At 52.8% G+C, this 24552-nt stretch overlaps 1 protein-coding gene across 5 annotated transcripts in view; it reads left to right on the top strand.

Annotated features, from left to right (window-relative positions):
- Positions 1 to 24552, top strand: part of EHMT1 (euchromatic histone lysine methyltransferase 1) — a 148019-nt gene that overhangs the window by 75137 nt on the left and 48330 nt on the right. For 4 of the 5 annotated variants that reach the window (XM_060013667.1, XM_060013666.1, XM_060013669.1 and 1 more), the window contains exons 4-9: positions 7045 to 7225; positions 10509 to 10666; positions 10842 to 11030; positions 18664 to 18741; positions 19903 to 20023; positions 22928 to 23059. In XM_060013667.1, the coding sequence (XP_059869650.1) occupies positions 7045 to 7225; positions 10509 to 10666; positions 10842 to 11030; positions 18664 to 18741; positions 19903 to 20023; positions 22928 to 23059 (859 nt within the window). The remainder of the gene's footprint in view (positions 1 to 7044; positions 7226 to 10508; positions 10667 to 10841; positions 11031 to 18663; positions 18742 to 19902; positions 20024 to 22927; positions 23060 to 24552) is intronic. The other variant, XM_060013668.2, reaches the window with a different exon arrangement.

The following is a 24552-nucleotide window of genomic DNA, read 5'->3' as shown; positions in this document are numbered from 1 at the left end:
GTCTCCTCTTTTGTTTCGTGTGCGGATGGCAAGTGGACTTCTGTGCGTGGAGGGGAGAGGCCGGGAAGTGGTGGGGTCGTCAGCCACGGTTGCCTGCGGGCCTTGTAGGGTTCCTGAGTGTGACCCGTCAGCCTGCTTTCTGGGCTTCTCCTCGTAGGTGCCTGGGCTCACCGGGAGCTCCTCGTCCGCGTTGGGGAGTTACTGGCTTGGGAGACTCAGCACCCGCCTGTCTCTCTGGGGAGTGAGTAGGCAGGAGGGCGGCTGGGGCCCGGGAGTGACGCGCTACAGACACAGGGCGTGGTTTGCTCCCTGCTTCCTGCACGAAGTCCGGGTGTGCAGTCAGACGCCTGGCATTGCTTGTGCTGGTGCTGCTGGTGCGGGTCGGACCCTTCCCCAGGGGCCCCGTGGCCTGACCCGTGTGTTTCTCCAGCTCTAGAAGGTTCTGCACGGCTTCCCTCCCTGGACCTCCCCTCTTCTCCAGCTCCATCATTTGTCCCTCAAGACCCAGCACTTTGGTCTTGCTGGTCATTCCACATGTTGATGTTTTCAGTTTGACAGTTATATTTTTCATATCCAGTGTCTTGGATTAGTTTTTTAAGAATACCTGCATTGTTAGTTACATCTTTGTCTTATCCTTCAAAAGACAGTTATAACCCTTGCATGGTCTTGGTTACAACTCCTGTCTCCTCACGTGGGGGTTCTGTCTGGCCTTGGCACCTCTTGTTCGGGTGATTTTTCCCCTGAAATGACTTTCCTCCAGAAGCGTGCACATCTTTGTTTCTGTGCTTCCCTGTTGCCTGGCTGTCGCCTGCCTGCTGTGACTGTGGAGCCGGGGGGGTGCTGGAAGCTGGGCCGCAGCCCACTGCCCACGCAGCGTGGGGCCCCTGACGCCCCCAGCCTGACCAGCCCTGGCCTGACTTCTGCCTTTCGTAGTATTTTTATGTACGTGCCGAAAGTTAAACTTTTTAATAATTGTTCACAGGAGGCTGCACAGATAGTACAGAGAGAGCCCATGTCCCCTCCAGCCGGTTTCTCCCAGGGTACCACAGTGTGGGTTTACGTGCCCACCCAGCACTGCGAGCCTCCCTCTGTGGTCACCCCGGCCGTCCCTGACCCCGTCCCCCATCTCTGGAGGCATGTTGTTTCAGGTGTTCTGAAACGCGGGATGGCAGAGTTCGGGGGCTTTCTTCCCTCACTCCGCACCCCTGACCCCCCACCCAGGCTATGTCTGCAGGGCCCTCCTTTGCGTGTCGACAAGTATTGCGTGTGTAACCGCTCGCCCATCGAGGGACATTTGGGGGTTCTCAGCCTTGGGGTGCTCCATTAAAGCTGCTCTGGACATTCACGTACACATTTTTGTTTGGATGAAAGTTTTCGCTTCTCTGGGTAAAATATCCAGGAGCTCAGTTGCAAGGCTATGTGGTAATTGGATATTTAGTTTTATAAGTAACCGCCACGCTGCACTGCACAGGCTACTACATTCTATGTCCCTGCGTCCTCCAGAGGGGTGTTTGGTGTTGCCTCTTCTCTGTCGTAGCTGTGATTCCTCGTCATGGTTTTAGTTTGAACCTCCCTAATGACTGATGGCGTTGAATAACTCTTCATGTGCTTATTTGCCATCTGTATGTCCTTTTTGGTGAAATGTCTTTCATATCTTTTGCCCACTTTACAATTAAATATTTTGGGAGCTTTGAGAGTTTGGGATATGGACCATTGCCAAGTGTTGGTTTGCCGATATTTTCACTTGGTCTGTAGCTGGTCTTCATCCTTTCGCTACTGAAGACCCCATGGTTTTTCTTAAAGCAGAAGTTCTTCATTTTGATGTAGTCCAGCTTACACAGTTTTTTTCTTTTAAGGCTGTGCTTTTGCTGTCATGCCTAAGAACTCTTCACCCAGCCCTAGATCCTGAAGATTTTCTCTAATTTTCATAGTTTTTTAGTTTTATGTGAACTTTAAATATATGGCCTGTTGTGAATTAATTTTTGTGTTAGATTTGAGGCTTAGGGTGAAGTTTATTTATTTATTCACCTACCATGTTTTGGCCCAGCATTATCGAGTTTAAAATGCATGTCAGACAACATTGTTTATTTATCTCCTCGAAATCGTACTCTTATTCCATCCCCACTTTAGAATTTTATTCTAATGTATTTTTATTCTCAAACATCTTTTTATATCCCTCTAGGGGGTTAAAAAAAAAAGCAATCTGAAATTTAATTTCACGAAATATCTCTGACCATAAGGTTTATCTGAGGGTTAGCTTTGTTCTGGTTGGAGTTATTGTGATTAGTAGCAGCTTGCAGTCAATTGCAACACATACTTTGTTGGAAATTACTGAGCACTCTCGGGCTGGTCACTTGTAGTGAAAGAAAAGGGAAGGATTTTGAGGCTTTGGAACCTGATTTCCTGAAGACCAAGCCCATCCGCTCCACACCCTGGAAACTTCATCTGCTCCTGGGACCCCTGCCGGAAGAGGGGATTGGAGACGTGGAGATGGGGGTGCCCTCCTGGCTCCCGGCCCAGGTCCAGACCTGGCCTCTCCTGCCCTCTGGCTTCTTTTCTCCCCAGACCCAGTTTAGTCTTGTTTGCTTTTCTTAGGAAAGCATGTTTTATTGAAAATTGCGTTTTGAAAACAGTCATCCCCACGATAGAAAGAGTGTTACATGCTTATGGCAAGAAATCCATTGTACTTTAAGAGTTTAAAAATGCAGGGGTTTTCACAGCCTGGTGGCCTCGCATCCCCAGGCAGGGCAGAGCCAGTTTGCCTCTCGGACCCAATGCCTGTGCCATCAGAAGGTGCCGACACAGGGTTAGACTCAGCCACCGTTCACGCAAAGGAAGTGAGAACTTCTGGAAGGAGACCCTTTTATCCCGCATTGGCACGCCAGTGTAGACCCGTCTCCCTAACTGAATTGTGCTCATTCCTGGAGGTGCCACACGGGGACCTCTGGCTTCTCCTTGGGTGGCTGTGTCCCTGCGCTCTCCCTGGCTCCTTCCACACGGCCCCCCAGTAGTCCCTGGGTTCTGGAGAGAAGATGCGGGCCTGGCTGGGTACTCTCGGTCCGGGTGGGGCGGGTCCTCCTGCAGCTGGGGTGCAGGTGGGTGTTTGCTGCACCCGGAAGCGGGGGCACCAGGTGGGTGTGAGGACTCGTCCCAGTTGGGCCAGGCCCGACAGTGGCTGGGGTGAGGAAGGGAGAGCCGCTGAGCAGAGTGAGCACTGAGGTGGGGAGGCCAGCGGGGGCCAGGCGCGGTTGCCCTCGGGCGTCTGGGTCACACACTGTGACCCGGGCGCGTGGCAGGTAGGTGTTGGCGTGGGTCCTCTCTCCACGTGGGGGACTGGCTGGGGCTCTGCGGTGCCCCGCCGGGAGGTCAGGCGCCAGCCGCTCCGCCTCGGTGGGTTTGCTTTGTCAGATGATGGGGCCCTAACAGAGTTTAGGGTCTTCACTCAAGTTCAGCAGTTTTTAATTTTGTTTTTTAGATTTTCAAAAATAATACCTTGAATCAAAGAATGGATTTTGTGCCCGAGTGAGAACGAGCCTCACGTGGCTGTTGCCTTCTCAGATTTAGCTTCTGCCTTCATCCATTTATCCTTTAAGCTCCTGTGTCACGTCTGTCTTGCAAGCACTGGTGGAGGTGGTAGCTGCGTGGTCTCTGAGGTCGTTCGTGGGAGGAGTGAGGGAGCGATCGTGTCAAAGCAGTGACCTTGAGACAAAGCCCACATATTTGAGAAGGACTGGAGAATTGACCCAGCTAACAGGTTACCTTTACCAGGGCTGTCTGTGCCAGGGCACGTTAGCGGTGGAGGCCACGGAGGAGGCCTCGGCCTGTGCTGTGTGAGGAGGAGCTGCGTGCGGGCCCAGGCGGGGAGCCTGGCAGAGGAGCCAGAGGGCTGAGCGTGGGTCCCGCTGGGAGAAGCCGAGTCCAGGGCCGCCCCTGGCAGGCCTGTTGGCATCTCCCCGATGTCGACTCCCAGAGATGTGGACGCTGTATTAAAATACGCATAACATAGAATTTGCCATTCTAACCATTTTTGAGTATCCAGCTCAGGGGCATTAAGCACATTCACATTGTTGTGCGGCCGCCGCCACCATTCTCCCCAGGACTTCCTCGTCTCCACAGACTGACGCTCTGTCCCCATTAAACACTCACTCCCCTTCCCCACCCCCAGCCCTGGGCCCTGACATCTACTTTCTGTCTCGGATTGACTACGCTTGGTCCCTCATATGAGGATTTGTCCTTTTGTGCCTGGCCTGTTTCACTCAGCACAATGTCCTCGAGACAATGTAGCCTCTGTCAAAACTTCCTTCCTTTTTAAGGCCGGATAATATTCCATTGCATGCGTGTACGTATACACGCATGTACATTTAGTTTATCCATCATCCATCAGTGGGCACTTGGGTTGCCTCCACCCCTTGTCTGTCGTGAACGATGCTGCTGTGAACACAGTTGTACAAAGAGCTCTTCGAGTCTCTGCTTTTGATTCTTCAGAGTGTGCACCCAGAAGTGGAATTGGCAGGATCATAGGATAATTCCATCTACTTCTTGAGGAAGCCCCACGCTGTTGTCCACAGCATCTGCGCCATTTTACCTTCCCCCCAGCAGCGCACCGAGGCCCCAGTGTCTCCGTACCTTCACCAACACTTGTTTTCTGTTTGTTTGATAGTAGCCATCCCAGGAGTGTGAGGTGGTCTCATTGCGGTTTTGAGTTGCATTTTCCTGATGATCAGTGATGTTAAATTAAGCATCTTTTCATGTGCTTTTTGGCCATTTGTATGTCTTCTTTGGAGAAATATCTATTCAGATGCTTTACCCATTTTTAAATTGGGTTTTTTTGTTGTTGTTGAGCTGTAGAGTTCTTTATATATTCTATGCATGATTCCCTTATCGGATATATAATTTGCAAATATTGTCTCCCATTCTATAGGTTGCCATTTCTTTCTATTGATTTTGTCCTTTGATGCATAGAAATTAAAAAAAATTTTAATGGATGTGTAATTGACTTACAATATATTAGTTTCAGGTTTACAGCATAGTGATTCAATATCTTTATATATTACAAAAGAATCACCAGGAATAGTCTAGTTACCATCTGTCACCATTCAAAGTTATTACAGTATTGTTGACTGTATTCTCCATGCTGTGTGTTACATCCCCATGACTTACTTATTATATAACTGTTGGTTTGTACTTTTTAATCCCCTTCACCTGTTTTGTCTGTCCTCCCCCACCTCTCTACCCGCTATTTATTCTCTGTATTTATGAGTGTTTCTGTTTTGTTATGTTTGTTCATTTGTTTTGCTTTTTAGATTCCACATATAAGTGAAATCATGGTATTCGTCTTTTTCTCTGACTTATTTCATTTAGTGTAGTACCTCTGGATCCATCCGTATTGTCACAAACAGCAAGGTTTCATTCTTTTTTATGGCTGAGTAATATTCCATTGTGTGTGTGTATAAATACACCACATCTTCTTTATCCATTTGTCTGTTGACGGGCATTTAGGTTGCTTCCACATCTTGGCTATCATAAATAGTGCTACAGTGAACACAGGGGTGCATTTATCTTTTTGAACTATTGTTTTTGTATTCTTTGGATAAATACCCAGGAGTGGAATTGCTGGATCATATAGTAGTTCTATTTTTAACTTTTTGAGGAACCTCCGTAGTGGCTGCACTAGTTTGCATTCCCACCAGCAGTGCACTAGGGTTCTATTTTCTCCACACCCTCTCCAACGTTTGTTATTTGTGGTCTTTTTGATGATAGCCATTCTTACAGGCGTGAGGTGATGTCTCATTGTGGTTTTGATTTATAAGAAATTTTTTATTTTATTTTTTTATTTTTGGCTGCGTTGAGTCTTCGTTGTTGCGCACGGGCTTTCTCTAGTTGCAGTGAGCTGGGGCTACTCTTTGTTGCTGTGCGCGGGCTTCTCACTGCGGTGGCTTCTCTTGTTGTGGGGCACAGGCTCTAGGCGTGCGGGCTTCAGTAGTTGTAGCTCGCGGGCTCTGGAACGCAGGCTCAGTAGTTGTGGTGCATGGGCTTAGTTGCTCTGCGGCATGTGGGATCTTCCCGGACCAGGGCTTGAACCTGTGTCCCCTGCATTGGCAGGTGGATTCTTAACCACTGCACCACCAGGGAAGTCCCTATAAGAAATTTTTAATTTTAATAAAGTCTAATTTATCTTTTTTCTTTTGTTGCCTGTGCTTTTGTTGTAATATCCAAGGATTCATTGCCAAATCCAATGTCATGAAGCTTCCCCCGTTTTCTTCTAGGAGTCTTACAGTTTTAGGTCTTTGATCTGCTCAGAGTTAATCTCTGTCAGTGGTATAAGGTGAAGGTGCACCTCCATCCTTTTGCAGGTGGCTGTCCAGTTTCCCTGCCCCATACATTGAAGGATCACACCTGCTTTGTGCACAACGAAATGTGGTTCAGTGGAATCGGGTTTCAGATCAGACTGTCTCAAGGCTGTAGGTGACTCTGGGGAAGCAAGTGGTGGTGGGGTGCTGAGTGGTGTCCGGAGCAAAGGCAGGGCTGTTGGTCGGTGCCAGGGGGTTGACGTCCACATCACAGGCTGTTGTGGTCTCAGAAGGCTAAGGCCGAGACACTGAGGAAATGGGTAAAACTGAGCAAAAGCGTCTTTAAGGTGTAACATGATGATCTGTCGTGGCGTGAAAACCACTTGGGGGATGTGCACTGTGTAGCCGTGATCACCTGGAATGTGCCCCATCTGGGTATTTGCAAACGTAGTCATAGTTTATTACCTAAATCACAGGCTGGCTGGCTTTCTGTAAAGGCCCAGGTGGGAGACGGTCCCGGTTCTGGGTGCCGCATGTGTCACAGCCGCTGCTACTTCCCTGCAGAAATGCAGACTCTGTTCTTGGCCTGTGACGCCGACCCGCGCCTGTCACAGGCGCTCTGGTGGCAGCGGGTTTCTGCGCTCTCCCCTCTCTCCTCAGCGCACATCTCTCGGGGGAGTGGTTTGGTGGGAGAGGCACGCTGTTTCATCGCTGCCTGCCTGTGCGTCATTGTCGCGTTGTCTTTGTTTTGAAGCACGCGGCCAGTAAGGACCCCAGGGAAGGCCGGGACGCCCGTGACCCTGAGGAGCCGAAAGAGGAGTTGAGCAGAAATGCCTCGGATTTTGGACGACAGCAGCTTTTACCCCCCTTCCCGCCCCTTCACCAGTCGCTACCTCAAAACCAGTGCTACGTGGCCACCACGAAGGCACAGACAGGTAAAGGGAACCTGCCGCCGCCTCTCTCGGGCGTGTCCCGAGCCTGCACCACAGAGGACGCGGGCCCCGCTCCACCCTCACCCGGTGCTGTGTCGCGTCCTCCGCTTGTTTTCAGCTTCCAGGTGAAGATCGTTTTCATTCTGACAGTCTGCGGCCTTGGTCTGATTGGGTGGAGGCTCTGGATTTGAGGGGTCTCCCCGCTCATGGATTCAGTACTGCAGGGGCGCCGTGGGGCGGCCCCCTCCCACCCCGAGCCGCCTCTCCTCACGCTCACCTGGGGGCGTGGAGGAGCATCGGGTGCCTTGTGGGGCCTTTCGCAGGAGGGGGGCGCTGGTGAGCGGCCCCCAGGGAGGCTGCCGTGGCAGGCGTGCCCGTAGAGCCTGCTTCCTCTGCAGACCCCTCCAGTGCAGACAGGCCTCTCTGCCAGGCCCGGCTCACATCGCTGAGGACTCACAGACGAGGGGGAGGCGGCCCCCCGAGGGGCTGCCCTGGGGTGGTCATGTGCTGGTTGGGGCCTGTCTTCCTTAGGACTTTCAGGACACTTGTTGCTTATCAGTAATTTCAGACCAGAGGTTCTGCAGAGGATGCCTGTGGCCTCCCCCGTCCCCCTCCCTCCATTCCACCCCGTGCACAGTTGCGCATCCTTCTCCCGCCCAGCGTGTAACGTTTACTTCTGAACGTGCGTGGAAGTTGCAGACATGGGGCCCTGGGCGCGTCCCTGTTGTGCGTGGCGCCCTCTCGGGCAGTCGCTGTAGTGTCAGAGCCTGAAAGGGCCCCCCGTGTGACACGTCGTCCAGGCCTCAGGCCCCGCTCGCCTTTGCCAGTCAGTTGTCCCAGGAGGCATTTCTGGCCGGCTTCCTGCAGTCCCTTAGTGTGCGTCTGGACATCTGGAGCGTCCCCCTGGGGTCGCTGCTGTCTTCCCGGGTCAGGCTCGGGTCACTGCCGTCCCCGAGGGGCGTGTGTCCTTGCTGCGTCCCCTGGGAGTGGGGTGTGGGTGTTGGTCCTGCTGCGGCAGGGCTGGGTCTACAGGCCCTTGGGTTGTTGTCCTTTGTGTCTTTGGAGACGGGACTTAGAGGGTTGCATGGTCCCACCTGGCAGCTTGAGCATCTAGGGACCCACTCCCAGACTGATCGTCCCAGGATGGCTTCCAATTCCATTGCCCTGTCCTTACTTCCTAGTGGAGCTTCTGCTGGAATGAAGGGCCTCCCCTTTCCAGCCTTGCCTCTGTCTCAACTCACGGATCCTTTTGTGAGTCTCTGGGCTCCAGTCCGTCACCGTCATGTTCAAATTGCCCCAGGTTTGCCCTTCAGGCTGGCTCCTGAGTCCTCCGATGTGACCCCATCACTTTGTGAGGACTTCCTGGCTACACCAGGTGGACCCAGCCCGTCTTGTCCTTCCCCAGTCCTGGGACTAGCTGTGTCTCCAGGGAGTCCTTGTTCTGTTTGTTGGAGCGCTGTGGTTGGTTAGAAAACAGGGTCAGTCTGTCTCCCCACCACCTCCAACTTTTGGTCTATTTCAACTCAGTATTATTTGTTTCAAAGAGTTAAAGCTGGACAGAGTTGCATGTCTCTGTGGAATTAAACCCATGTGTGTAGGGCTTGGCAAGGAATGTCAGGAGTCGGTACTTCTGTTAAAAAGTTAAGATTGGGGAATTCCCTCGCAGTCCAGTGGTTAGGACTCCATGGGTGTGGGTTCAGTCCCTTGTCAGGGAACTAAGATCCTGCAAGCCACAAGGATCTTTTATCTTAATAAAAATTAAGATTGTTCCTATTTTAGCTTTATTATTTCCTTATCTGTTCAATCCAAGTTTTCTAAACAGAAATGCTGAGTGTGTTTAGCAGTTTCCCACGTGGGTCCTTCTCTGCCTCTGTTTCCTTACCTGAGGGCCGGAGGCGGAGACGGGGCCTGCGGGCTCAGGACAGTGTGAACAGCCTGGTGCCTGGCGCTCCTGCAGCAGCTGCCCGGCTCCCTCCCCAGGGAGGTGGCAGGCCCCTCTTGCTGTGCCTGCAGCGTCCTCACCCCGGGGTGGGGGTGGGGGAGCAGGGGCCCGTGGGGACGTGGCCCTGTGTGACGGCGTCGCTGCAGACCTGGAACTGCCTGCCTCGTTCTTCAAACCTTCCTCCTCCCCACTTCCCCTGGCCGGTGCATTACGCTGTCACAGGAAGTACACGCTTTCGGGCCATCTCTTCTTGTCACTGTGGTGACAGCCCCGCCCCGGAGGGCCTGCTCTTGCCGTCGTGCTGCGGCGCGAGCGGAGACGAGATGGCAAGTTTGCACGGAGCTCACAACCCACCCGCCTCCTCCTGGGGGGGGGGCACCTCCGCCAGCTCACCTGTGCTCCGTTCAGCGCGTGGACGGTCGGCGTTTCCACGTAAACACGTGTGGCCCACGTGGCGATTGTCCTCAGTGTCCTGGCTTCGCCACGCACCTGCGAGGGGCTGTCATTCTGACCCCCGGCGCCCATGGCCGACGTGCATCCTTTCTCCCCGTATCCCTTCTCTGCATTTCGTAGAAATAAAACGTAAGGTATTTCTTTCAGCCCTTTCGTGGAGTTCCTCCGTGTTTAAAGCAGTGGTTTTCAGATTTTTTTTTTTATACCCTGGAACTTTTTACACAAATAAAACATCACAGAGACCCTCATTCTGTCAAAGCAGTAAACCTGAGGCTGCTTTGCCCAGAATGGCGTCAGGGGCCACGAGTCCCCAAGCCCCTGCTCGGTACCCCCTCCACTGCTGCGCTTGTCAGGAGACCTTGCTCCCAGGCCTCTCCCTCCCTGGCCCTTGTGTGCAGGGATAGCTCGCTGGGCCCTTGTTTCCAGTATCCTTCCCCGTGGTCCGTGAAGTGCTGAGCGAGGATGGCGGGTCCAGGTGACAGTGGTGTAAGTCCACTCTTCAGTGGCTGCACGTCGGCGGTGGACCCTCTGGACACACGAGCAGGAGGGCGTCTGGAGGAGGCCCTTCCTTCTCAGCCCCTCGGAGAGCCCTGCTCAGAGGCTGTCCCAGGTGCACCCGGGCCCGTTCCTGCCAGCTTGAGGGTCTCCTGGTGTTGTGCTGCCTGCTCGGGAGGGGGTGCTCACGTTTGCCCTCCGTACAGCTCGGTGTCTCCTTGTGGACAAATCCTGTATCTGTGACGGGTTTTCAGCTTTCTCTGTGCAACTTAAGACACTGTTGAGTGCTGATGATTTTGGTGATGAGAGTTTGTGAACTGTCACCTACCTCTAAAAACATTTGAATGGCATTTCTTTTCTTCTCTCGTCCCCTTTTGACTTTTTTTTTTTTTTTAGCTTGCTTGCCTTTTGTTTTAGCAGCTGCAGTATCTCGGAAGAAAAAACGAAGAATGGGAACCTATAGCCTGGTTCCTAAGAAAAAGACCAAAGTGTTAAAACAGAGGACGGTGATTGAGATGTTTAAGAGCATAACTCATTCCACGGTGGGCTCCAAGGTAAGGGTGCGGGCCAGGCTGCGGGGGCTGCCCTCCATCTCTGCTCCAGGGTGGCCCCCGCCCGCCCCAAGCTCTCGTCTTCCGGCACAGTCGCCACCCCCTCCCCTGCCCCGCCCCGTGGGCCTTGCCCCGAGGAGTTGGTGGGGTCCTGACGTGGGCTTCTGGCGTGTTCCAGGGCGAGAAGGACCTGGGTGACGGCTCCCTCCACGTGAACGGGGAGAGCCTAGACATGGACTCTGAGGAGGACGACTCGGAGGAGCTGGAGGAGGATGAGGACCAGGGCGCCCAGCCGGCCACCGCGTTCCCTGCCGAGGGCAGCAGGGCCTCCAAGGAGAGTGCGCTGGAGCCTGACCGCAGCCAGAAGGTGGGCGGGACGCACACCGCAGACCTCGGTCCTGGTGGGGGTAGGGGTGGCGGCTGGGCGCTTCTGGGCCTTAATAAAGCCCCCTGTTTACTTCTGGCTGGGATTCTTGTATTTTATTTCTCTTGAATTTTTAGGTAGTTTATTTTCATCAGAGAAGTGTTTGTCTTCCCGTGCAGCGTTCATGGAAGTAAACGGCCTGAGCATTTTTAGGCTTGGGAGTGACAGGAATAATACCATTAATAACCCAAACTGCTAACCGTGGCTGACCGAGTGCCAGTACGGCTTGCCCTTGGCCTTGGCACGGTGTCCCAGGCACCCGGCACAGGTGTGGTCCTTCCGCAGGTGAGGCCTCTGTCCTCCCAGTGGAGTGAGTGCCCAGGGCTGCTGACAGGCCTGTGGGGTGGTACGTGTGCTGGCGTGTCCTTGTTATGGACGCTTCATCCGTGTCCACCCAGGACGAGCTCGGAGTTGGCGGTTTGGTGGCCCTGAAGGCGTGGCACCGGCTGGGGGTGGTGATGCCTTGTCTTGGCTCTCTGTGCACCGGTGCCGAACAGAAATGTGGAGACAGAGTTTTGGAGGAAACGAAATAATAGCTTTATTCTTTGCCAGGCAAAAAGGGAACACAGCAGGCTAGTGCCTCAAGAACTGTGCCCCCCCCCTCCCCGGGGAATCAGGAGAGGTCTTAGAGGTGGAGCTTGCAGTCTGCGGATAGGTGATAAGGATCAAAGTAATGAAGGTCTTGAATTTTTCTTCTTCTTGCATTATTTCAAAACGGGTGACAGGCAGCCTGGTAATTGGGTCCGTTTGTTATCGGCTGGGTTATCGGCTGCATTTCTAAAATGCAGAACGCTACAAGGGGTGATTTCCTACAGGGGAGTGCAGGATGTAATTCACATAATGTCAGAGAGTGTTAGAGGTTAGCTTTGTGAAGGATAAGTCTAGTTACAGACACTACAGATTAGTAACAGTTAAAATAAAACTAGGGTTGGGATTTCCCTGGTGGCGCAGTGCTTAAGAATCCGCCTGCCAGTGTAGGGGACATGGGTTCGAGCCTTGGTCCGGGAAGATCCCATGTGCTGCGGAGCAACTAAGCCCGTGCGCCACAACTACTGAGCCTGCGCTCTAGAGCCCGCGAGCCACAACTACTGAAGCCCACGAACCACAGCTACTGAAGCCCGCATGCCCTAGAGCCCGTGCTCCACAAGAGGAGCCACTGCAGTGAGAAGCCCGTGCACTGCAACAAAGAGTAGCCCCCGCTCGCCACATCTAGAGAAAGCCCGCCTGCAGCAACGATAGACCCAGTGCAGCCAAGGGGAAAAAAGAAAAGAAAAGAAAAGCTAGGATTGATTAACTCTTTCAGGCCAGTTTATGTTGTTTCCATAGCCTGCCCATGGCTCCTTTATTTTCCTTGTTTGTCAGAAAAGAAAAGACCCTCATTTCTGTCTTTGCCGCAACATGACAGGGACCACGGGGCTTGTACGGTTTCAGTGATTCAGGGGGCCCAGGGGTGCCGGGCGCAGACTTGAGCAGAGTGGCTGTTGCTGTTGGGGCCCTTCTGATTGGGGGAGGGGTGAGTTAGACACGAAGGCGAAACTGCGGCTGAGAGCCAGGCAGACGTGTGGAGCCGTGGATTTACTGTCCATGCCTCAGACTTGTCTGAGAAAACTTCGGAGCATCTTTAAGATGGACCATTACACCTTACGAGTAATTCTGAAACTAAGGATGGGCAGAGACGTTCCAGTGAGCTTGTGGCAACAGTGACTTGTTCGAAGTGTGTGATTTTGTTGATTAGCTTTTTGCACTTTGCATCAGCCCTGTGGGTACAGCCTTTGACGTGTGTAAAGCATTTTCTTTCAGCTTCTGGAGTTTGGCCATGTTTTTTCTTAGTGTTGCTTAAATTTCAGATTCATATTAGCCATTTATGCCAGTTCTATTTTTTAGCAGGTTTTGGGGCAAAATTTTAAATGTTGGCCCAGCTATTAAGGTATAATTTTTCAAAAATAAATTGGTAGAAAATGCTGACATTAGAGATTTAAAGGAAATTTTAAAATGATTTAAGATATCATTTATTTTTTTTCTCTTCCATCTTTTATTATTTTTTCCCTTTCGTGTAGGAAGGAAGCAGTCTCCTAATTCTTGTGGTGGTATTTTGAACGGTGATTTTTACAGACCTGTACTCCCTGCCGCCTGCAGTGGGGACTTGACTCTGGACGTCCAGCCTCCTTAAGGAGCTTTGCCTGTGGCTCCACGAGCTGCTCTTGGCCGGGCCCCTCAGTGGGTGCGGCCCCCCCCCCCCCCCCCCCCCCGTAAAGCCATTTCCTGTTGTTAGAGGCGGCACTCGGGGCTCGTAGCATGCGCTTTGTTGAGAGGTAGAATGTGGGCATCTCCAGGTCTCTGCCGCGGTGAGTTGGGAGGGACAGGCTTCATCCGCATGTCCCCGTATCTCGGTGTTTGCTGCAGGTCTGAATGTGCCGGGCAGCTTCGCACACAACTGGCTGTCAGGGTTTGTTGTCTAGCGACCCCGTTCCCGCTGGGTCATGTGGTCTGGCAGCCTTACGTGAGCGCAGGGCTGACCTGTTGCTCGGAGGTGTGTGCTGTCCAGCCTTGGCTGCGATGTCAGAGCTCATGGCTGCTAGTCTGTTTCTGTATGATTTCTGGGTTCGGGGTTCTAATTACAATACACAGACGTTTCCCTGTGGCGATTTAGAATATGTTGATGTAAGCTATCTTCTAACTCTTCGTGGGCTTCATTCTTTATATATAAACATTTGATTCAGAGAATTTTTGATGAAATGTGAGGTAGAGACAGTCAAAGTGGGTGAATTTTATGGTATATAAATTATACCTCAGTAAAGCTTTTTGAACAAAACGTGAGGTCGGGGTTGTGTGGCCTCCCTCACATGGTGAGCCGCGTGTGCCAGCACTGTTTATTGACTGACATTTGCTTCCTTGCTGATTTAAAATGCCACCTCTGTCACATACCACGCGGCATTTGAATGTGAGTCTATCTCTGGATTCTCTATTTTGATGGAGGTCCTCATCTTCCGGAAAGAATCTAAACACTGAGTAACACTGAGTTAGTCTAGATACTGATACAAAGGAAGAAAATTAAATGGGTATCAAGCTAACAAAAGAATCAGGAAATAAATAAAAGCAGAATCAAGAAGAAAATGTGGAAAACAAAGTAAGGTGGCAGGAGCAGATCTCAACAGATCAGTGACAGTAACAGAGAGTCATGGATTTGTTATGTGACCTGTTCCGGAGACGAGAAAGATGGGAGACACGCCAGCCGGTTCTGAGGCTAAACCTGCCTCAAAGTCAGCCAGACACAACCGTGTATCAGGGGACAAGGGCAGGGGAGGCTGCGGCCTCCAGGAAAGCTCTTCGCAGGACCTGCTGAGGTAGCGGAGCAAAGGAGAGAGACTGGAAGGCATGTCACAGGGTCCAGCTCCCTGCCGCGTGGACTTGGGGACGGGGCACAGGTCAGCGGTGCCCAGGGCAGGAGCACGCGGGTGGCGCCCCGCTCCGGTCCCCGTGGCAGGGTTGCCTCTGCTCTTGTTCTGGGCTTCGGTGCAATCACGCAGGAGGCACTCCTTTTTCTGAGTGTGGCTCGTTTTACTCTGTGTTGTGTTTGTGCGATTTATTTATGCTGTTAGTTCATTTTCACTGTTGTGTGATGGTGGTTTTTAAGGTGGCCCAGGGTCTCGGAGACCCTCCAGGGTTATAATAGTCCTGGGATGTTACCTGCCTTTCTCACTCTCCTTTGAGGGAGCCACGCCGCAGGTGTAAGTGTCTGCAGCGGCGCGTGTTCACGGACTCACGGGCCCCCACAGCCCTTGGCTGTTCTCGGTAGTTTCTGAGGCCAGAGCGTTGGGAGCCAAGTGGGGCCGCACCCCTCTGGACGGGTGTGTGCGGGGCTCCAGCGGGGCTGTTGCCCACGTCTGGCACATCCGCGAGGGGAGCTGCACGTCCTGTGTGTGCATCACGGGCTTGTAAACTTGGTGGGCTGCCCTCCTGGCGCGGCTGAGCGCTCTCACACTGCAGTTCTGATTTGCGTTTCCCTGGTTTCCGAGAAGCTTGGGTACTTTTTTTTTTTTTTTTTTGCGCTACGCGGGCCTCTCACTGTTGTGGCCTCTCCTGTTGCAGAGCACAGGCCCTGGACGCGCAGGCTCAGCGGCCATGGCTCACGGGCCCAGCCGCTCCGCGGCATGTGGGATCTTCCCAGACCGGGGCACGAACCCGTGTCCCCTGCATCGGCAGGCGGACCCTCAGCCACTGCGCCACCAGGGAAGCCCTGGGTACTTTGTTGTATGTTTATTTGCTGTTTGGATGCCTTCTCTTGTGTAGTGCCTGTTTGGGACCCAGCTGTTTATCTCTGTAGTTATTTGTCCTTCTAAAAAGTCGATTTGTAGCAAGTGAGGCCCTGTGCGTATGTGGCCAGCACGGTGCCTCCTTCTCCATGTAGGGGGCTGACTCCTCACCGATGACCGGTGTCCTTGTCTCCGCACTGGTGTGGATGGGGCAGGTGGGTGCGGGTTGTCTCGGGCGCTCACGGGGCCTGCTGGCTCGGGTCCCCCGCCCTGTGTGGCCTCTGCCTGGCTTAGTCCTACACCGTCTGTCCAGTCAGGTGCCAGCTGTGGTGTTCCCCTCCCTTCTCACCCCAAGCGCCTCACGTCTGTTTCTGTAGCTGCTGTGTGTGCAGTTTTCAAGTACTTATTCCTTATAAGGAGTTATTCCTTATTCCTCCCTTTACAGTCACAGGAGTTTTGGAAGTTGTTAATCTGCCCACTTTGATGGGTAGTTTCACTGCTCAGTATTTTTAAAATAAGAAACTACCCAATGAAATTTAAAGATAACATTTAAATAAAGCTTATTATAAAGATATCAGAATCCTACAAAAAAGGTTATATTTAATGGCGAAAGTTTTAAACCATTGCTAATACCAGTGATAAAAAGAGTGTAGGTTGGGACTTCCCTGGTGGTCCAGTGGTAAAGAATCCACCTTCTAATGCACGGGATGCGGGTTCGATCCCTGGTCAGGGAACTAAGATCCCACATACCACGGGGCAACTAAGCCCGTGCACCAGAACTACTGAGCCCACACGACTCGATGAGAGCGCCCACATGCCACAACTACAGAGCCCACGTACCACAACTAGAGAGCGAAAACCCACATGCCACAACTAGAGAGAAGCTCGCATGCCACATCGAAGGGTCCCACGTGCTGCAAGTAAGACCCGATGCAGCCAAAAAAAAAAAAAGGAAGAAAAGAAAAGTGCGGGTTGCCACTTCCTCCCCTCACTCGAGCACGCCACATTGGTCATTCTTGCTGTGATGCTGTAAGGTGAAAACCGGAAGGAAACATTAATCTTTTAAAGGACAAGGGAGTTTGCTGGGAATATAATCACCCATCTAAGGAAATCCAAGGAAACCAGTTGAGCGGCTGCTGTAGCCAGTGAGCTGAGCTTGTGTGGTCCTGCCAGTCGGAAAATATAAGGACAGCTTGTCAATAATATCAGTAAACACCCGACAATACTTGTTAACCTCCTGAACGGAACACGTCAGGCTGTGCATATGTACAGCCACTGGTGCTTGCCAGAGTCCCTGCTCCACCTGGACGGTCTTGAGGCCGGTATATCAGTGTGGGTCCTTAGAAGGTAAGGATTCTTTGAACAACAAAACCACAATATCACACCTAAAAATTAGCTGTAAGTCTTTAATATCACCACAGTGCTTAGCAATACATTTAACAAGAAATGTGTGTTATCTATAAGGAGAAAATAGTAAAACTTTACTGAAAGAGGTTAAAAAAAAGAGTAAGTTCATGGAATGACCCATTATTTGTCTGAATGAGAAGATCCATTCTTTCATCTCCCTTTCCCCATGTTATCCATGAATTCAGAGCTGTTCTCATCAAAATTCCCACAGGATTTTCTGTGGGACCAGCTGACACGGGAGCCGTTCACAGTGAGAACGGGCTGGGGGGTGGGGGAGAGGTTAGCAGAACAGATACGGAGGGGGTTCAAGCGGGGATTCGTGCAGGCACGGCAGAGCCATGAGAGCGCGGAGCAGGGTGGCCACGGTGCACCTGTCTGTCTGCAGAGATACAGTTTGTTGTAAGGGTTGGGTTTTCAGTTTGTTCGCAAGGGATCATGAACTTTTCAATAAATGTTGTTGGGAAAATTGGGGGCCAAGTGAAGGCCGGCCCTTAGATCAAGGTGCACAGCAAATGTGCCCTGCACTCTGGCATAGTGGGGTGACGGCTGCACAACGCTGAGTCCACTCAAGGCCGCTGGACTGTGTGCTTGAAAGGGCGAATTTCAGGGCAGGTGAATCATAAACCCGTAAGGCTGCTATTTAAGAAAGCAAACTCCAGAAGATGTAAAGTGTCAACACAAAATATTTAAGCGCGGGAAAAAGGTTGGAAACCGTTTTTCTAATCTCAAATGAAGGCCTTCTGTTTTAAGACACAAACCTAGAAGCCACGAAGGGAGAGACTGAGAGGTTCAACTTGTCCAGATGAAAACCCCAGAAGTTTTTGTGTTTTTTTTTTTTTTTTTGGCGGTACGCGGGCCTCTCACTGTTGTGGCCTCTCCCGTTGCGGAGCACAGGCTCCGGACGCGCAGGCTCAGCGGCCGTGGCTCACGGGCCCAGCCGCTCCGCGGCATGTGGGATCTTCCCGGACCGGGGCACGAACCCGTGTCCCCTGCATCGGCAGGCGGACTCTCAACCGCTGCGCCACCAGGGAAGCCCAGAAGCTTTACTTTAAAAGGAAATAGCAGAAGCAGAGCCTATAGAGCTTGATAGGAGAATGTTTATAACATATTTAACAGACGGTGTGTGTGTGTAGCTTCCGCAGTTACTAAGAAAGCAAGGACCCAGTGGAAGTACAGGCTGGGGCTGTGGTCACACAATACGCATGGGAGAAATGGAGGAGCACACGTGGGAGACACTCGGGGGGTGGTGCGGCCCCTCAGAGGGCCTGGGGGTGCCCTGTGGGCGCCCCACACCCGGAGCGTCCTGCACGGGTGGGAGCACGTGTCTGCTGTTTGTCCGGAGGGTCTTACCCTTCCTGTGAGATTGTGAGGGTGCGGTCACTGCGTGGCCCCTCGAGGAGCCACAGCCGGGTGCGCGGGGAGGGGTGGAGGGGGCGCGCGGCTCCTGTGTAGGTAGAGAAGGTGAACCCAGGTGCTTCTGCTGTTCTGTTACAGAAAGATCCCACAGCGTACTTTTCATTAGAAGAGAGTAAGACGCAGAAGCGTGCTGGGTGCTCTGCCCCTGCAGGCAGACACTCCCGTGCTCGCCTGCAGGTGCCCAGCACTGGCAGCAGGTCGAGGCCCTGGGGCTGGGCGGGCTCGTGGGTCGGGGGGGTAGGTTTTGCGTTTTATATTAGTCTGTGGCCTCTGAAAACCTTTTTGCGGTGAGTGCAGTCTCTCATGCGCACTGATCTGCATACGTTCGAGTCACGTCGGATCGGTGGTCCAGGTCAGCCTGGAGCCTGGCATGGGGGCAGCCCTTCCGGGCCGGGCTCTTGGGGAGCGGGGGCACCTCCAAGGTGTGTCGGGTCAGATCGCCTGCCACCAGCGGCTCTCATTGGTTTGTTTTCTTTTTGGCTCCTGGCGGGGCTGCTCAGATGGAGGGCGAATCTGAAGAGGAGCAGGAGTCGGCCGGCACCGGGGAGGAGGAGGAGGACGGAGACGAGTCTGATCTGGTAACCTGTGCGCGGGTGACGCGGGGCTCCTGGCAGAGGAGCCATGTGGGAGCCGCAGAGAAAGCGGCTGAGCAGAGAGCCAGGGAGGGGCCGCCGGGTGGACCGGGCGAGGGAAGATCGAGGCTTCCGAGGTGGAACCTCCGGCCCTCTGCGGGCTGGATGTGGCTCAGAGCTGAGGGCTGCGAGCGATGCGACCTCACGGGGACAGGGTCAGAGGGCGGGGCTGTGGTGGGAGGGCGGAGCCTGGGGAGCCTGCGGGCGGCCCAGGCCATCAGGCAGGGCTGGGAAGGGAGTCTGTGCCTCGAGAAGGAGAAAGTGGCCACGTGGGTGGCGGAGACGAGCACTGGGAGGGCTGTTGTGTCTGGCGATAAACGTGTTCCTTTGGGGTCGTAGACTGAAGCGCAGGGAGCTGTGGTGCTGCTCTTGGCAGACTTTCTTCCCGGAGCTTTGCTGTGAAGGGGGCGCAGGAACAAGGTGCTGGAGGGAGCACAGGGCACCTGGGCATCTCAGGGGGCCCAGCACGAGGGCTCGGGCTCCAGGGCAACTGTTGGAAAGGCCAGTGAGCCACCCTTAGTGTATCCTTTTATCTCATGAACACACATTTTAAAATTTCTTTTTCTATCCATAGTTAACAGGGGTTGTGAGATCCTGGTGGTGGAGTCGTTAGAAAGGCTAGTGGTTCATGCTCTGCATCTGCTGTAACTCGTGGCAGTTAGATGCCCTTTCTGCGTCTAGATTTGAGACACATGTACTCACAGGAATCTCGAAATGTTGTAAATTAATGATCATTTCTTTCCTTGTTCTCCATGTAATGGCTAATTTGGACATAGATTTGATGCACGTTGAGGCTTTGTTTGTTCCTTTTCTCATGAGCGAGATGAATGGGTGCATGTAATTAAAAGGGGATTCTCTTACTGAACTTACTTATTTAGTTACTGGTAGAACTTTTTCACTTATTCTTTTTTGTGCCAAACTCAAGTAACTGAGCTTACAGTGATATTTAGGGAAAAGCATGAGTGTCTTTGAGAATGTGACCTAGAAAAATGTCTAAAAGTGAAATTAATTTTCTAGTTGCATTATCACGATATGGCAAGAAAACAGAACTTTTGCTTTCAGAGCGCCCATGCTTTGCTCTTTCTGTTCCTTTCCCTTGGTTCTCAGAGTTCTGAATCCAGCATCAAGAAGAAGTTTCTCAAGAGGAAAGGGAAGCCTGACAGCCCCTGGATCAAGCCAGCGAGGAAGAGGAGGCGGAGAAGTAAAAAGAAGCCCTGCTCCGTGCTAGGTAAACACAGAGCCACACACAGGACCCCGGGTGGAAGCAGGCCGTGGGGGGCTTGGGGCTGGGGTTCTGTGTAGGACTTCATTTGAACAGAAGACTCCACTGTTTAAAAAACTAAAAGCATCAGAAACAGCTTTATTGGAGACCCTCAGGTGATGCCAGGGGGTCTCCTTCCAGCAGGCCCCCGTGGTATGGCTGTACGCTGACCGCCCCCACCTTCCCTGTGTCCCGCCCTCAGTGTCCTGTGCGGGCCGGGTCCTGGTCCACACAGTGGCTCTCAGCCCTTTGCTCAGATTCCCTTGATCTGGAGGTAGCCTTGTTAAAGGGACAGCTGGGAAGGGCATGATGTCAAAGTTAGTGGCCCAGGGGCCCCGTCTTTGCAGCTTTGCCGTGGAGGACTTGGCGTAGCCTGAAGTGTGTGTTGCTGAGGTGTTCGGTTGGTGGGCCTCACCACGTGCATGTGACAGGAGACCCCTGCCACCCTCGCTGCGCGACAGAGACCTTCCCTCCGCAGCCAGCCCTCCCCCGGCCCGGGCACCTCTGCTCCACGTCGTCTCCGCAGATGGGTTAGCGCTGTGGAGAACGTTTACGGGTGGATCCTTCTCTATGGCTTCTCCGAGAGTAACTGAGGGTCGTCCGTGGTGGTGTTGGCGGGAGGTGTTCCACGCGCAGCTGTCTGTGGTTTGTTTATCCCTCACCTTTTGGACATTTGGTCTCTTTCCAGTTTTTGGCCCTTACAGATAAACTGCTGCGGAGTTTGTGTACACGTGTTTCTAGAGCAAATGCTCCGTTTATCTGGGGTAAACGTCTAGGAGTGGAGAGTGGCTGGGTCATGCTGTGTGTCTCAGTTCTTAGTGCTGCCAGCTGTTTCCCGAAGCGCTCGTCCTGCTCTGCGTTCCGTCAGCAGCACGGGAGCGGTCCAGCCCCGCATGGGCCCCCGCAGTGCTCGCGCGGTCAGTCTCTGATTCCAGCGCTGCTGGTTGGTGTGTGGTGCTGTCGCATTGCGGTTACCTACCAAAGAACGAGGTTGCACATCTTAGGGTTTGTCTTCTCGTAATGCGTTTATACCTTTTGCTTACTTTAAAATCCGAGCGTATATCTTCTCACTGAGTTGTGACTTCTTTCAGTGTTCTGGATACAAGTCTTTTGCGAGATAGATGTTTTGCAAGTATGTGCACCTACTAAAAGTTTTAAAAAATGTTTGTTGAAGTCTAATTTATGGCTTGTTTTCTTTTAAAATTCATGCTTTTCATGATCTCAGAAATCTTCGACTTAACCAACCCACGATGCAAAGATTTTGTCCCATGTTTTCTTCTTGAAGTTTTATAGTTAGCCCGTACATGTGGGTCTCTGATCCACTTTGTGTGTGTGAATGTGTGTGTGTGTGTGTGTGTTGTCGGGCAGCTCACTTTTTTGCCTGTGCATTTCCAGCTGTTCCAGCACCATTGATTGCATTGACTTTTCTTTCTTCACTTAACCTTTTGAAACTTTGTTGACAGTCACCGTGTGGCTGTTTCTAGACTTTCTAGTCTGTTTTATTGATTGATTTTTCTCTATACCAGCACCGCAAAGCTGCAGGACTTCTTTCTGTCTTGCACAGTTATTTTAGCGTTCTTCTAGATTCCCCTGAGAGAGAAGCAGGTTTACAGAGCTGCCCCTGAAATGCAGAGGGCTGCTGGAGGCCCGTGTGTGGCAGTCAGTTTCAGACTGGAGTCAGGTGGCTGGTGGGGTTTGTTGACCCACCAGGCACATGGGCGTGTCCCGTGAACCTCCTCTCCTTCACTCACGTTTCCTTGTCTCTCAACCAGGAATCATCAGCCAGGATCAGAATACCCCGGGTGGTTTTTGCTGTCGGCTGACAAAAGCCGTTGTAGATCCAAGACTAGAAGTTGTTTCGGGCAGAGGCTTCATCTTCACCATCATGTGTGTAATGTGTAGAATGCCTGGCTAAATAGTTATTTAAACGGGAGTTTGAATTTTATTTCCTCCTGTAAAGCGTTTAAAATCGCACAAAGGCTGCTCAGTTCCTCAGATTGCTGATGATTTCTCGCTGGTGGTTGGCTCCTTCCTGTCAGATCTAGGTTCAGACTGTGGCCTGAATTCAGAGTCTTTGGGCACCAAACCTCTCTGTGTTATGGCTCGTTCATTTCCCATCGTTGAAGACATGTCGATGACAAGTATTTAAAACTTGGCTCTGAACTATGGGTGTTTGCCCTTTGCTGGTGGTGGTATTATCCTGTGTAAATGCATGTTTTCACAGGCTTCCTCATTGAAATGCCCTTAGAATGGCAGTTACCTGGGTGGGCCTCCTGGGACTTGTGGACAGGCGCCCCCTCCCTTGACGGGCTCCTCACTTACACACATTCCTCTCCTTGGCGTGTTCAGATTGTGTTGCCCTTCGGTGGGTGATGTGCTTCGTAAACCCCTTCTCGCAGGAGGACGCTCCCTGCGGCCCTGCAGCCTTTCCTTGTGGATCCTGCAGCCCAGGTGTCTGAGGCTGGGCTGGTTCCACAGCAACGCTGCACGTCTGGGGCTTCTTTAGCTGCTGTACAGCAGCTGGTCTTTCAAAGCTGCCATTCACATTTTACTCTTATATTTTTAAAGTAATATTCACAGAACGTATGTGCACGACGTTTTTATGTGTCCTTGATTATTTGATCAGCTTTTATCTAGCTGGTGTGTTTGTAGAGAAAGGTGTTTCCACATGCCCACACCTTTGCTTTCCTCGACACGGCTGCCCTCTCCCCAGGGAGGTCGTGCGGAAATGGGAACCAGCAGAAGTGCGGGATGGGGGCCCGGATGCTATGTGTGTTTGTTGTCTGAGTGGCTCGCGAGCATCCCATGGCGCCTCCCGTGGGTCGCGAGGCCCCGGCGCACCGTGTTTGACGTGTGTGCCTTTGAACGCAGGTTCCGAAGCGTATGCATCGTCTTCGGGAAGCGCAGAGCAGATGGCACCCAGCGACGGCACGGGGTACATGGAGGTTTCTCTGGACTCCCTGGATCTCCGAGTCAAGGGCACGCTGGCCTCTGACGCAGAAGGTGAGCGTGTGCGTGGCCAGGGCCAGCTGGCGGGGGTGGGGGAGGGTGCGTTTGGTGCCGAGTGGGCAGGACGCGGGGCCAGTGTGCTGTGTCCCTGTGGCGCTCTAGTGAGGCGGCCCCAGGGGTCGGGTGCAGTTGCCCACCAAGGTCAGGAGTCCTGCGAGCCATGCGTGTTTATATGGGGCTCCCAGTGGGAGGTGACCCTGTGTCCTGGCTGCATGCAGGTGGCGTCGTTCTGCACAACGTGGCCTTTTTATGATCCCTGATTCCAGCAATGTTGGTGGAAATGTGTCTTCTCGTCGGTGTTGAGCTGGTGGTGCCCCATGGTGGCATACCTGGAGCCTGGCCTTGAAGTCCCTGGCACTGCACCTCGGGGGGTCCTTGGCTCTGGGGCTGGGGCCACACACTTCTCGCTGTCTGAAAGTCTTTACCGGTGGAAATTAGTTAATAGCTGTTTGGCTCTTTTGAAAAATTTCTTTGAAATGAAACGTGGGGAAAATGTAAAATTCCTGTTACTTACACCCCATGGATTTTGCTGCTGTCGGGGTATAACCAATCATTCCTTAAAGGACAAATAACCAGCTTTTAGCGTTTTGAACACTAGAGGACTTTGGGTTTACTTGTTTAGTTTAGGAAATCACATCTTTAGCTTAAGAAGAAAATTGTAGGCTTGTCTGTCAGAGAAGTTAGCCGCTCTTCTTGCTGCACACAGAGCAGAAACCCCTCTCCGGTCATCACCTCATGCCTTCCTTCCCGATGAAGTGACGTCTGTGTTTACTGTTTCTAAACCTGCTCTTAGCTTTGTCTCAGGAAGGTGCTGACTTGGACGCCAGCAGGAAGTAGTGCTCGTTTTACCACATTGCCTGGGGTCAGAGGTGAGAGGGCAGCACAGCAGGGGCGTCTGCTGCCCCTATATGAGCTGAGCCCCGGAGGGTGAGGGAGGTGGCCTCTGCCTTTAATGTGTATGTGCAGCTTCTGGTAAAAGTAAGGGCCACGCTGGCGGGAGCCCCTTGGAGGAGGAGGAGAGGCTGCGGGGTGCCATGTAAGGTGCTTCCCTGAGGGTGTTCCCTGGATTGACAGCCACCGTTGGAGGGACCCGTGGATGTGTCCAGTCATGCAGGGCCTGGGGTGTCAGCACTTTGGAAGGACGAGTCAGGTCCCCCAGTTTTGTGTGCATTTAGTGCTAGGGTTCCAGACCCTCTAGGGGGGCAGCTGTGGGGCCTGAGGCTGGACAGGAGGGCAGGGGGCCTGGGGCTCCTTGGAGAAGGGCCATGTGACCTGGCTGGGTGTGGAGGGTGGGGACGGGTCCTGGTTTGTGGGAGTCCAGGCGAGCCGGCCTGCCATACCTGTGGGGACTCCCGCTTACCCTACACCTCTACTTCGGAACATGAAACGCGCCTTCCTTTGGAAGCCGTGGCTGGGTCGAGGGGTCTTTCTGGCCACCGGCCTCTGTCCCCACTGCAAGCCGGCCTAGACGCGGGCGGCCTTCCTCC

This window comes from Delphinus delphis, chromosome 6 (assembly GCF_949987515.2).
Source record: "Delphinus delphis chromosome 6, mDelDel1.2, whole genome shotgun sequence".
Taxonomy (NCBI): domain Eukaryota; kingdom Metazoa; phylum Chordata; class Mammalia; order Artiodactyla; family Delphinidae; genus Delphinus; species Delphinus delphis.
The sequence above is the reverse complement of the archived record's forward strand: the minus strand, read 5'-3'. Positions and strand labels throughout refer to the sequence as shown.